The sequence below is a fragment of the Ruditapes philippinarum genome, unplaced genomic scaffold (genome assembly GCF_026571515.1).
Source record: "Ruditapes philippinarum isolate M1 unplaced genomic scaffold, ASM2657151v2 ctg3516_1_1_1_1, whole genome shotgun sequence".
Classification (NCBI taxonomy): domain Eukaryota; kingdom Metazoa; phylum Mollusca; class Bivalvia; order Venerida; family Veneridae; genus Ruditapes; species Ruditapes philippinarum.
The window spans coordinates 111,007-125,885 of NW_026854006.1; the positions used below are offsets into that span (position 1 = coordinate 111,007).

At 32.4% G+C, this 14,879-nt stretch overlaps 1 protein-coding gene across 1 annotated transcript in view; it reads left to right on the forward strand.

Annotated features, from left to right (window-relative positions):
• The window catches only part of LOC132738660 (uncharacterized), a gene marked incomplete at its 3' end in the record, with an annotated part of 69,553 nt that overhangs the window by 25,467 nt on the left and 29,207 nt on the right, over window positions 1-14,879 (forward strand). The window contains exons 3-5 of the mRNA XM_060726240.1: window positions 1,107-1,754; window positions 2,141-2,194; window positions 2,430-2,581. Coding sequence (XP_060582223.1) covers window positions 1,107-1,754; window positions 2,141-2,194; window positions 2,430-2,581 — 854 coding nt within the window. The remainder of the gene's footprint in view (window positions 1-1,106; window positions 1,755-2,140; window positions 2,195-2,429; window positions 2,582-14,879) is intronic.

Genomic DNA, 14,879 nt, shown 5'->3' on the forward strand with positions numbered 1-14,879 from the left:
TACTGTTTGGTCAAATATCTTTGATATTGGTCCTGATTCTAGCTCCAGTATGGGGGAACCTTTTTAATACTGTAGAGGCTACTGTTGAGGTCCAAATAGCCTTAACATTTGTCATAAAAATGTTATTTAGGTGTTAATTATGTCATGTTTGTATATAGGTTATCTTGGGTTGAAACGTAGGTCACATAACCAAAATTATGGAAAAACAAGAAATACTACATGTAATATTTTCATGCCAAATTTCCTGAAAATTTGTCAGAAAGATTGTTTGGATGATTTCTAGTCCAGCTTTGAACATGGTTCATCCTTGGTCAAAATCAAGTTCACACAGACCAAAAATGGAAAAAAAAAGTTCTTTAAAGGTTGCATTTGTAGCCAACATATCCTGGAAATTAGTCATATAGGTTATTTGTATGATTTCTAGCTCAAGTTTGATTATGGGTCATTTGGGGTCAAACAATAGGTCAAAGCACATAAAAAGGCATGTATGGAAAACCTTATCAACATTTGCACTTTTTAAGGTGCGGATATGAAATTCATGATTTTAGTTTAAGTTTATGGCAATATATCTGCCTTTCATTCATTGCTTACAATATTGATTCAGAGCCTCAATAATCAGATGAGCGGTTTAAGGATCATCATGATTCTCTTGTTTTCAATCACTGCTCCCAGAAAGATAATCATCTTCATGTGATAAAAGTCCATCGCCTTACTTAAAGGTAGATTCCAGTGACTTCCTTGTAAAATGTTATTAGTTTATTGTTCGATTTTGTTTGAAGCTATAAGCTTACTGAAACACTTTCGTATGCGTTCCTGGAACCAACCAGTACTAAGCAATGAATGTAAAGTTACTTGCTCAAAGAAACAACGACTTGCCCCTGACAGGGTTTGAACCCACATGGTCAGCAAACTTTAGATTATCAGTCCGGCACGTTAACCACTCGGTCACGCCGCCACACATTGAAATGTCATTGCAGGAAATGAGAATAGTATACTAGATTGCACGTACCTTTTCTTCAGATTATCTCTTTTTAGCAACAAACTTTCAAAAAAGTCGAGTAATGTTATACAAGAAATTTTTGATAAAATGGTCTATTATTTTGCAGAAAAAATGTTAACGGAAGAAAACGAGTATTACCTTAGGATAATTTTGCTTCTTTGCGGAGGATGTTTGTACGTCACAAAGAGATTTCTGGAACAGGAGCTTAAAAACCGTGACGAAAAACTTGATAACCTGCTAAAAAGAAAAGAAAAGAAATTAAGGCATGAATTACACAAGAAGCAAGTCGAAAGATTGTTTCCAAATGATGGATTTGACAAGACTGATATTGACACTTGGGATATTCAAATGATACTTTGTGTTTTAGTGCACGTGTTAAATGAACCTGACAGTAAAGAGAAGAAACTTATTAGAGAACTGAAGAAATACAGAAACGATATAATAGCGCATCGTGCAACTACAACATTGAACAAAAAAGATTTTGATACTTTGCAAAGCGATATTCAAGACACTATGAAACACTTAGCATCAAAATGTAGTAGTTCGGTTCAGAAAGACTGTGAGATGTATATTTCTTCATCTTTAACCGGGCCATTAGATATCAGCTTAGCAGAAAAGTATTTACAAGAACTAGCAGAGTCGGAGGAGAAGGTGCAGGAAATCATTGATAAGTTTAAATCACTGAAAAGGCGCATAAGTCGTTCGGATGTAACAACTTGGCACGAATTAAATGAAATACACTGTGATCTCAAAGGTAACCATGTTAAGATATGTACCCTTTTATATTATGGATTGATCAGAATATATTATATCTTTTTTAAAATATATGTATGCATTGTACTTTAAGCTAATAGAAGCATCTGCAGCCACTTATAGTCAATGTATAATCTTAACAACTTTAGTGATGTAAATATGCTCCATAATTATAAAAAAATCAGATGTAAGTTTATTTTTCCTTTAGAATATTATCGTTTTAACATGTAAGGTAATTCAATTTTTTATTCGCATTTATGTATTGTTTCCCGAAAGTTGCACTTATACATTTAACTAACCATTCATTGTTAACATCATGTTTCAGCTATTTTTATTGCTACCTCAGTTATATTAATCTCAGCACAAATTACTTTTGTTCATTTTCAGAACTGAAAAGTTATTTTAAGACAGCGTCAATGGAATTGGAAAATCAAATAGGTGGTGAGTATGTTTTCTCTCATTATATAGGAGTAAAATTAGGTTCATATATTAAAAATATATCATATAAAACACATTTAAAGTCGTGCAGGCGAGACATGTTTTCTATATGATTTATAATTAAATGACCTAAATTTACTCGCTAGCATTTTGAGGTTCTTGAATTCATCAAATCTTTGAAATTGGCTGGTGTGTATGAATAGATTACACAGAATTATTTTTATTTAATTTTCATAAGTATCAAATGAGGGATTAAATCAACTGGAAGATTCACTGGCGAGCAAATTTCGTGCGCACAATCAAAAGGAAGATCCGGTTGTCAGAAAATCAGTCGTACCACGTGAACTAGCTAAATCTGGTCAATCAACAAGTATTCCGCAAACACCCCAGGTAATATTCTGATCATTTTAAGTTAACATGTTCATAAAGGTAAAAATGTTGACATTTTAAGGTATGATGAAGGCAATATAATTTTAGGATTTCCTTTTTCCCTCTTATGTTTTCTTGCTTTAAATACCGATGTTTTTTTTTCATTATCATTTTTAATCCTTGTAAAAACTGTATAATTTGTTTTAAGAGCAATTGATTATACTAAATCTTCAGACCCACGTAAACTGATATCGTCGAAGTACATTCATGCGAATGAAGTGTATACGTAACGAGATCGCATGTAATACCGAGGATAATGGAACGCCGTGACTGACAAATATATTAACGTATGAAAGTCGGGATACCGTATCTCGACATGATGACATATATTTTGTCAAAATAAACTTGTCGTCGTAATTTTGAAGACTTGTTGTGTTCTATAAGTCGAGGGAGACGACTTCATGTCTTCATAGCGGGGGTACATACAAGCTTCCGTACTTATGTGATCAATGTTTTTGCTATCTTTTGAAACGATGATATAATTGTGTCGTTTTAGTATGTTTACACGTACAATTCACATCATGTCTTGTCAAAGGATCATGTTGACTTGTTCAAATAACATATTAACTTGTCAAAATATATAATGACTTGTTCAAACGACATGTTAACTTGTCAAAATATAATGATGACTTGTGCAAACGACTTGTTAACTTGTCAAAGTATTGTGATGACATGTGCAAAAGACATGTTAACTTGTCGAAATATCATGATGACATGTGCACAAGCATGTTAACTTGTCAAATTATCATGATGATTTGTGCAGACAAGATGTGAACTTGTCAACGTATCTAGATGACTTGTGCATACAATATGCTAACTTGTCAAAGCATCATGATGACTTATGCAGACAACATGTTAACTTGTCGAATAATCGTGATGACATGTGCAAACAGCATGTTAACTTGCCGAATTATCGTGATGACATGTGCAAAGAACATGTTAACTTGTCAAAGTATAGTGATGACTTGTGCAAACAACATGTACTGTCAAAGTATCTTTATGACTTGTGCAGACAATATGTTAACTTGTCAAAGTATCATGATGACTTGTGAAAACGACATGTTAACTTGTCAAAATTTCATGATGACTTATGCAGACAACATGTTATCTTGTCGAATTATCGTGAAGACATGTGCAAACAGCATGTTAACTTGCCGAATTATCGTGATGACATGTGCAAAGAACAAGTTAACTTGTCGAAATGACATGTTAACTTGTCAAAATTTCATGACGACATGTGCACACGGCATGTTAACTTGTCGAATTTTCGTGATTACATGTGCAAACAGCATTTTAACTAGTCGAATTATCATAATGACATGTGCAAACAACATGTTTACTTGTCAAAGTATCATTATGACTTGTGCAGACAACAAGTTAACTTGTCAAAGTTTCATTATGACTTGTGCAGATACCATGTTACTAAGTAACTTGTCAAAATTTCATGATGACTTGTGAAGAGAACATGTTAACTTGTCAAAGAATCGTGATGACTTGTGCCAAACACACGTAAACTTCTCAAAGTATCATGAGCATGTCATCCCGACATTTGACAAGTTAACATGCTGCTTGCACATGTCTTCATGAAATTTTGACAAGTTAACATGTCGTTTGCACAAGTCATCATGATACTTCGACAAGTTAACATGTTGTTTGCAAAATATTTGTATCAATAAAACTAGTAACTAATATCAAATAAACAAATTTACAAACATATATTAATCATGTAAATGCTAAATCAGTATAAAGGCCAGTGTGAGTAAAAGTAGAACCAATCTTTATATATTGTATATAAAGAGCCTAAGGGCATGCTAAGTGTTACTGTTCAAGAGTGTGTATCAATAAAAAAGATAAATACAGAATCCCTTAAGAAAGCCCAACACGACAAAAGTGAAAATGTTGCAGGCTCGGTTTGATTGAGCCTGTTCATGGACGGTACTGGAAAGTGCAAGTAACCGTCCACGCCCCCTAGCACCGGCTTAAGCAGAATTCAACATTTTATACGAAAATGGTGAAATTTTGAATTTAGAAACATCCGCAGATGTGTTCATACGGCGGTTATCATGGAACCTTCAATGTGACACAGTAGTGCCATTCCATTACAAGCGACGTATGGTCCCCAAGTTAAAGAATGCTTTTGCCCCAAACGAAAAAACAATGGGCGGAACTAAATAAAATGGAATTTTGAAAGGGGATCTGAGGTTATGAAGCCTGCATATCACAGATAAGACGTCAAAAGACAAGTTCTACAAAGTTACTTAATACAACTATAATCATCATTGAACTAGTGTATGAAAGGAATGAAATGTCTTTAAAACAATACATGCTCAATGTGATTAAACTTAAAAATAAACTTAAATCTAAGTTAAAGTTTAAACCCTTAATATTCAATTCAAGAAATAGAATAATATTACTCAAGAAGTATTAAGGAATACTTTTCTTGAGTAATATTATACAACATTATGTAATGATTTTATAACCTATTGTAGTAGGAATCTAACTTAACAACACAGGTAAGAGGAAATTTTAAGGAACACCACGTTGAAAGAAATGAATTAGCGCATACGGTTGCTGAGAATAAATATATGTGTTTATTTTTCAAGATCATTCGCGAAAATAATGACCTGACTCATATTGATCGAGACTTTTGTTTTTCGTCGATTTCTTAAAATAGAATAACGGACTTTGAAAACGCATTAGCTGGGGGTTTGTTTTTTATAGGGAAGAGCATAATCGATTAAGATAAAGTATTGCATTCTTTTAAAAGGACACATGTGTCTATCATTTTTATAGTAAAAAAGATATCAGTCGGGAGAACCATCCAAAGTGTTTATATTTTGAATTGTTTATCAGTAACAATGGTTTAAAACAGAAATAACTTCAGGCATCTGACGCTTATAAGATTTTGCTAAATCCGTATGTTTCATTTTATTAGCCAATCAAAATCATTGTTTTATTCACTTTTATTAACTTAAAATTAAAGAAACATGATAAATTATGATAGTGATACAGAATTTGTAGCTATAGAAGTACATTGTTTTTTTTGTAATAGGCCAAAATGAAAATTTCACCATCATAAACTTGGTTTTGTCTAAAAAATCCATGCTGGAATCCCGAACATGACGATAGGAAGGATGCCGAATCTGAGACATTGCTAGAATATTTAAATGACTATAATTTTTGTTATTTAAATGATGGGCAAATACGAGAGTTAGTAACTGCGATTCCCACATAGACTCTGCGATCGATTTTTCCATAGTTTCATCAAATTTATTTATTTTATCAGAATTTTTAGTTTTAGATGATACTATGGGTAGTGATCACCTACCTATAATCACTTTAATAAACACTGAAATTAATAGAGATAATATTAAAATATTAGAAATAAGGCTTACAGAAAAAGCTACAGAAAACCAATGGACTAATTTTTGGCATTTCTGCCGACAAGAATTGATTATAGAAGATGGTTATTTAAATGATATATTTCAATCATTCTTAGACACACTTAATTCAATTTTAGGGCAGACAATGCCTAAATCTAACCCCAAACTATGAAAAACAAAATCCTAAATTATGCTGGAATGAAGAATGTCCACAAGCTATTTAATTAAGAGCACAAAAAAGAAAAAACTATAAAGCTGAAAATAAAACAACACCAATAAAATATGCACTATGGAAAAGTCCTAGATCTGCGGCAAATGAAACTATTAAGTAAGCTAAACGTCAAAAGTGGGAACAATTCTGCAGTAAAATAACGTCCCAAACAGGAGCCTTGACTAAAAAAAGCTTGTCCACCCAATAACTTAAGATTCCTTTGACCCACGGTCTTCATATTTGGCATGGAGGTTCGTCATGACTAGTAGATGACCTCTATTGATTTTTAGGTCACTGGGTCAAAGGTCAAGGTCACAGGAACCTTAATTGAAAATAAGCTTGTCCGCCCAATAACTTATGATTCCTTTGATCCGCAGTCTTCATATTTGGCATGGAGGTTAGTCATGATTAGAGGATGACCCCTATTGATTTTGAGGTCACTAGGTCAAAGGTCAAGATCACAGGGACTTTGACTTCAAAAAATTGTCCATCCAAAAACTTAAGAAACCTTTGACCCACAGTTTTCATATTTGGTATTGAGGTTGTTTATGACCAGTAGATGGCCCCTATTGATTTTAAGTTGACTGTGTCAAAGGTCAAGGTCACAGGGATTTTTACTATGATAAGTTTGTCTGCTCAAATGCTTAAGAAGTCCTGTCCGAAGTGTATTGATTTTGACATTTTACATTTGAAGCATGTAGAATACATAACTAAGCAATGCACTGGCTTCAAGTAACCTCAGATTTGGCAGGGAGGTTGTCCTTGAGCTCTAAATGGCCACTGTTGATTCTGACAAAGTGGTATGCGGGGGTATTCACGCCATGACAGTGGCAGTTCTAGTTTCAAACGAAAACAACTGTTTGAGTTCTAACCTAGGGCATTTCATTTACTATTTGAGGCCTCAAAAGGGAAAGGGGTGAAAAGGCGTGAAAAGAAGTCTATATATGAAGTAAAAACAATACGAAAACACAAGAAATTAAATCGCAAAAATTAGAGGGCACACGCCCTGCAATATATCCAAGTTAGAAGCGGAGTCGGAATTTGAGAATATAACATTAATATAATATAATATTAAAAAGAATTCACTCTTTTTTAAATGAATAAGGCCCTTCAAACGGTAAATCTGGAACTCCCGGGGAAGACAAGAAACATTATGATATCATAAAGAATTTCCCTGGTGAAACTAAATTAACTGTATTAAGTATTTTTAACAAATCGTAGAAAGATGGAACAACCCCTTTAAGCTGGAGCGAAGCAATAATTATAACGCTCCTTAAACCAAATAAAGATAAAAATGAACCGCCATCATATAGACCTATATCGTTAACATCAACTTTTACAAAATCGATGTAAAGAATGATTAAACCTAGACTGTGTTATCATTTAGAAAACAATAAATTAATATCCGCCGCTCAGTCTGGGTGCAGATCGCATCACTCCAGTGATGATAATCTCACTTGACTTGAAACGGGCGGTTGTAGGGCATATAATGACAACAAACATTTATTAGCTGTATATCTTGATTTAAGTAATGCATTTGATAAGTTATGGATTGGAGCTGCTATTGATTACTTAAACTAAACAAACTAAAATAAAAAGACACATGTTTCGATGGATACAATATTTTCTTGCTGCAAGATCCATTGAAGTTAAATTTAACGGCTCATACTTAGAAATCGTAAAAAAGTGAATGGCTGCCCACAGGGAAGTGTATTGATTCCAATAATATTTAGTCTAAACATGGATTCCTTTAGCGAAACAATAAACTCATTTAATTCACAGAACAAAATAAATACACGAGTATCACAATTTGTTGATTATGCCGCATGGATAATTTCTGGTTCACAGCAATTAGAAATTAAGAAAATGCAGTTATGGACACATGGAGTAAAACGTACGGCTTCGTTATAAACCCAAGAAAAACACAAGTAATCTTTATTGAAAAACGTTCAAACAAAATCGCATTTAATGAATTTAATAATAAAACTTTTCCAAAAATTATGGTTAAGAAATGTTAAATTAAATTATCAAAAAATGTCAAATTCCCAGGCATGACAACTGACAAACAGTTAAAGTGGAAAACCCATATTGATGAATTAATAATACGGTGCCAAAAAGGATATAAATGTAATGAAATCAATACGCGGCAAAGATAGGGGCACAGATAAAATAACATTAAATAAGATTTATTTAAAGTGGGTCATAAGTCCTAGGATTTAGGATTAACTTAGGACTCTCCATGAAACGCAGTCCAGATCTTTGCAGCGAACCATTGCAGGCATCTATCGGTACAAACCGAGCTCAACTTCTGTTTATATGACCGTAAAAATGAATACATGTATTTACAAAATATATATCACTACAGTAAGATATTTCTACTGTATTATTTTATTGTGTATAGAAATAAGTTGCATACTTCTGCAAAAAGTGACATATTTATATTCTTTATTATACGAAGTCTCATCTATTATACATATTTAAAACATAGACAAATATACAACGAGAACAGTGTATAGCCATATAAGACACGCCATGTACGTCCCAATTCTTTTATTTTCACCAACTTTAGATAACGAGTTGGCGAGCATCCTTTTATGTGCGTGAGGCATTTAATTTCTTGATGAAATAGCTTAAATATTTCGAATGGAAACTGATAGACTGCGATACTACATCTTAACTGATATATACGATAATATTTCGTTACACTAAAACATTCAAGCTGTTGTGTTTGTATTAAAGTCATTGAGATCATTTTAAAGCAAATATTTCCTTGATTGTATCTCATGTTAAGTTATGATGAAACAAAAGAACAATAACAAAGGAAAAAACTTATTAACCATTTCTATTACAATAGAGAGACACCTGGCTATGTTTTGTTTTTCTAATAGTAGATAACTTTTAAACTTTTTAAAACATTATAAATGTTAGACTTCGTGCAATTTCTCTTAAATTCAAGACTTCGTGCAATTTCTCTTACATTCAATACATGTACTAAATGTTTTTTGCATAACTATTGATAAAGCCAATAGAAGTACAATTAACTTAGATGTCCCCTAAATCCCTTATTTTGGCACATCTTGCTACATTTTATATATATCTCTGGCAACCCTTCGGCCAAAGACCTGCACTCGGCGTACACTCAAAATAAGCCGTGGCACGCCCCTTCAAGCAATACAATATAATTGATAGAAAAGTGATAAGAAAAATGAATATATTATAGAACGAACACTGTGAAATAAATGATATAGAAATAAATAAGATACCGTTCAAAAATCTAGTATCATATCACTATCATCGATTTTAGATGAAATATATACGCGCCTAAAACTTTACCATTCAAAATTTAAAGGTCACTCATTTTCCGACGATTAAAACTTTCCCGGATGTAATGAACCAGAAACGTTTGAACACGTGTTCACCAATATCTTTTTAGCAGACACGAAGAGCAGACACGAAGAACGGAAGTTAAAGAGTTAAAACTCCTCATTTAATGAAGAGTATTTTTATATTGATGGCATTTATTTACAAATTTGACCGTAAAATTTGCAAAGGAAACTTTTAACGCCTGAATGTAAATAAAATTGTCAACATATATACGTTTAAGATTTTAATACAGTAAATGGTGTCCATACTAAATGAAAGTAAACATAATATATTGAAAGAAAGTAGATCTAGTAAATAATTCGCCACGAAACTATTCGCTTTTTTTCACAGGTTCGGAAAGTAGCTCAGACCTGCCATTAATTTTGCTCTTAATCAACCCTGCTCTTGATTGTGGTAATCAAACGGTCTATTTGCCAAGGGGAAGAAATATTTTAGTTAATAATATTTTTTGATGTTTAAAGAATCTTTCTATTTGGAAGCCGCCGTTAACAGTCCCTGCTATAAAAGGATATAGAGAAAAAAATCCCTGGCTTTAATGTTAATGAAGAGGGTTTCAACTCTAATAATGCTATTTATTTGTCACAGTAATACTGCCATAACAGCGTATTCAGTGTTTTCGTACGTTTAGGGCTGTTATATGTTCAATAAAAAAAACGCGAATTAATTAAATAGTAGCAGACAATTAGAAAAGCTTTTTTTCTAACACTTGTGACGGATATAGTTTTATTTGGCACTTAAGATCAAAATATATACCTATATTTATCAATATTGCAATTGCTTGAAATATTCGTGCCAAAATGAAAAAATAATCAGAATATAATATTTGCTGTTGAAATTTTAGTAAATTTTTTTTAAATCATGACTTATGAACGACCCCTCTGTCTCTCCGACGGAATGTGACACCTATACTACCATACCAATATATCAACAGCTTTCACAAATTTATATTTCTTAAATAGGTTCTATGAAAAAATATGCAAAATAAATATTAGTAGACACTAATTTTCTGTATCAATAAGAGCGATTTCTTTAAATACTTACGTTTTGAACATCCCCTATTGGTCAAACCAATGACTGTGACGGGTAAAGCTATGTTTGGCACTAAAGACCAAACATATACCTACATTTATCAAAATTGTAAATATTTAAAAAATCGTACCAAAAAAAATCACATTGTGATATTGATTGTTAATTTTTAGTAAAAATAATTAAGAATATATACAAAATTCGTAACTTTGAACCGACCCTCTGTCTCCGACGGAATGTGATACTTAAACTGCCATACCGAACTTTGAAAGGGATTTCATACTTTCATGATTCTTTAATGTCCAATGAGGAAATATGAGGATTAAATATAAGAAGACACTAATTTTCTGTATCTATAAAGCAATTTCTTTAAATACGGTACTATTTGAACACCCCCTATCGGTCAAACCAAGTAATGTGACGGGTATAGCTATAGTTGGCACTCAAGACCAAACATATACCTTCATTTATTAATATTGTAAATGCTTGAAATAATCGTACAAAAAAGTTCACGAAATGATATTTCCTATTGCATTTAAGTAAAAATGATCAAAATATATACATAATTCGTAACTTTGAAACGACCCCTCTGTCCCTCAGAAGGAATGTGACACTTATACTGCCAAACCACCTTATTCAAGGCTTATATATTCTTATGTTTTTATGCGTTTAATGAGGAAATATGCGTTAAAGATATTAGCAGACACTAATTTTCTGTATAAATAAAAGCAATTTTTCGTCAAATACGCTACTCTTTGAACACCCCCTATGGGTCAAACGAAGTAATGTGACGGGTATAACTATAGTTGGCACTCAAGACCAAACATATACCTTCATTTATCAATATTGTAAATGCTTGAAATAATCGTACAAAAAAAATCACGATATGATATTTACTATTGCAGTTTAGTAAAAATGATAAAAAAATATACGAAGTTGGTAACTTTGAAACGACCCCTCTGTCCCTCAGAAGGAATGTGACACTTATACTGTCATACCGACTTAAATGGAGTTTCATAGTTTTATGTCTCTGATGTGTTTAATGAGAAAATATGCGTTTAAGATATTAGCAGACACTAAGTTTCTGTATCAATATAAGCAATTTCTTCGTTAAATACGTTACTCTTTGAACGGCCCCTATCGGTTAAACCAAGTAATGTGACGGGTATAGCTATATTTAGCGCTAAGACCAAACATATACCTACATTTATCAAATTGCAAATGCTTGAAATAATCGTACAAAAAAATCAAGATATTATATTTACTATTGCAGTTTAGTGAAAATGATAAAAAACATACAAAGTGTGTACATTTGAAACGACCCCTTCTGTCCCTCAGAAGGAATGGGCCACTTAAACTGCCATACAACTTTAATCAGGGCTTTTATACCATTATGTTTCTTATTTGTTCAATGAGGAAATATGCGATTAAGATATTAGCAGACACTTATTTTAGCAATTTCTTCGTTAAATACGTTACTCTTTGAACACCCGCTTTTATTGATACAGAAAATAAGTGTCTGCTAATATCTTAAACGCATATATCCTTATTATACACATAAGAAACATAAAGGATTAAGGTGGTGTGGCAGTGTAAGTGTCACATTCCTTGTGATGGACAGAGGGTCGTTTCAAAATTACGGACATTGTTAATATTCTTAATCATTTTGACTAAACTACAATACTCAAAATCATATCGTAAATGTTTGGTACGATTATGTCAAGCATTTACAATATTGATAGATGTAGGGATATGATTGGTCTTTAGTAGCAACTATAGCTATACCCGTCACATTACTTGGTTTGACCGATAGGGGCCGTTCAAAGAGTAACGTATTTACCGAAGAAATTGCATTATTGATACAGAAAATAAGTGTCTGCTAATATCTTAAAACGCATATTTCCTCATTAAACACATAAGAAACATAAAGGTATGAAAACTCCAATAAAGATGGTGTGGCAGTGTAAGTGTCACATTTCCTCTGATGGACAGAGGGGTCGTTTCAAAAGTACAGACATTGTTAATATTTAGACTAAACTACAATAGTAAAAATCATATCTAGAATTGTTTGTACGATTATTTCAAGCATTTACAATATTGATAGATGTAGGTATATGTTTGGTCTTTAGTGCAAACTATAGCTATACCCGTCACATTACTTGGTTTGTCCGGTACGGGGTGTTCAAAGAGTAATGTATTTGATAAAGAAATTGCTTTTTTTTACTAAACTGCAATAGTAAATATCATATCGTGATTTTTTTGTACGATTATTTCAAGCATTTACAATACTGATTAATGTAACTGTATGTTTGCTCTTTAGTTCCAACTATAGCTATATCCGTCACATTTCTTGGTTCGACCGATAGGGGGTGTTCAAAAAGTACATGTAATGTATTTGACGAAGAAATTGCTTGTATTGATAAAGAAAATTAGTGTCTGCTAATATTTTAAACGCATATTTCCTCATTGAACACATAAGAAACATATGTAGGTATATGTTTGTTCTTTAGTGCTAAATATAGTTTTACCCGTCACATTACTTGGTTTGACCGATAAGGGGAGATCAAAGAGTAATGTATTTGACGGAGAAATTGCATGCTTTTACTGATACAGAAAATCAGTGTCTGCTAATATTTTAAACGCATATTTCCTCATTAAACACATTAGAAACATAAAGGTATGGAAGCCCTTATTAAAGTGGTATAGCAGTATAAGTGTCACATTCCTTCTGAGGGACAGATCTATAGAGGGGTCGTTTTATTAATGTTAAGGACTATAATAATGTATATATTTTTTAATCTTTTTTACTTTTCAATAGTAAATATTATATTCCTTATTTGTACGATCTCTTAAGCATCTTCAGTAACGATAAATTTAGGTAAATGTTTGGTCTTTAGTGCCGAATATACCTTTACCCGTCACATTTGATAGGGGGTGTAGAAAATAAATAACTGAGGCAGTAGTTTTTGGCTTCTTTGTGCCCCATTCCTTTTAAATCATCTTTGAAATTTGTTTCTTTTTTATGTCTTTTAATGCTCAAATTTTAAACTGATTGTATTAGGAACATACAAAACGATGAAATATTTTAATTATGATCGAAAAAGAAATGAATTATTTATTGATAAAGTGCGAAATGGAAAACACTGATTTACGCAAAAATATTGAGTACGAATTGAAATTGTTCGTGTCTGCTGGGTATTTATTCGTGTTGGCTGCTTCGTGTTGGCTGAAAAGGTTTAAAGAATTGGGATCATGCATACTAGAACTTGGAATAGTATCAAATAATAAAAATGCTCTTGGATCCGCCGTCTAAAATAGCTGGTCAAGTTCGCACTGCAATATTCAAATTCATAAAGGTATTCAATTTTCAATAATAATAATAATAATAATAATAATTTACAATGAATATAATAACATGAAGTATCACATTAAAGATCGCCACTTTATAAAATTGGATTGAAATGCCGAGGAATTGTCTGTGAGTGTAGAACTAAGCAGGTCAAGCTTTAGTATGTAAATACCCCAAAAGTATAAACATATCCTGGGGCAGACACGCTTAGTTGGCACAACAGTAATTTAGTATTGCTGCTTTGTGTTCTGAAGGTAGGGGCTGAATTGCTCCATACTGGTAAGTCATAAAAATATTTGTAAAGACAGACAGTGGGCCGATATTTAGATATGATTTTAATGGTATATACAACTATGAATTTAATCCAATTTGTAAAACATCAAAATTTACAAAAATATAATAGTTAAATACACTTGTTGAGAGATCAAAGGGAACTTTGGATGATAGTATTTAACAACAGTCTATTTTTAATCCATAATGTAAGGAATGTAGTCACCCCATATTTTTTTAAATAACCGACTGAGTACCTAAATAACACTAACAATACAATGATAACAAACTATATTTAATACTTGGTCGGTAGACACCCTACAAGGGATGTGGTGCTTGACGCACCGACTACTTTTGCAAGCGTAAAATGGCTGCGAAGGAATTGGTTAAATGGAAAGGAATAAGTACATGTAGAAAGTTGTGATGAATTTGAAATGATTTGTCATAAAAGTAGCAAAATGTGATAGTATCATTTTGTCTTCCGTTCCAATACTAAATTACTACAAATATACTGGGCCCCTAAATTCATCAGCAACTTATGTTTTATAACTTAAAATGTTGTTGTTGTTTTTCTTTCCGAGTGGCGTTCTTTTATTTTGCGGAAATCATATGAAAAAAAGTTCCTTTTCTAGCCTG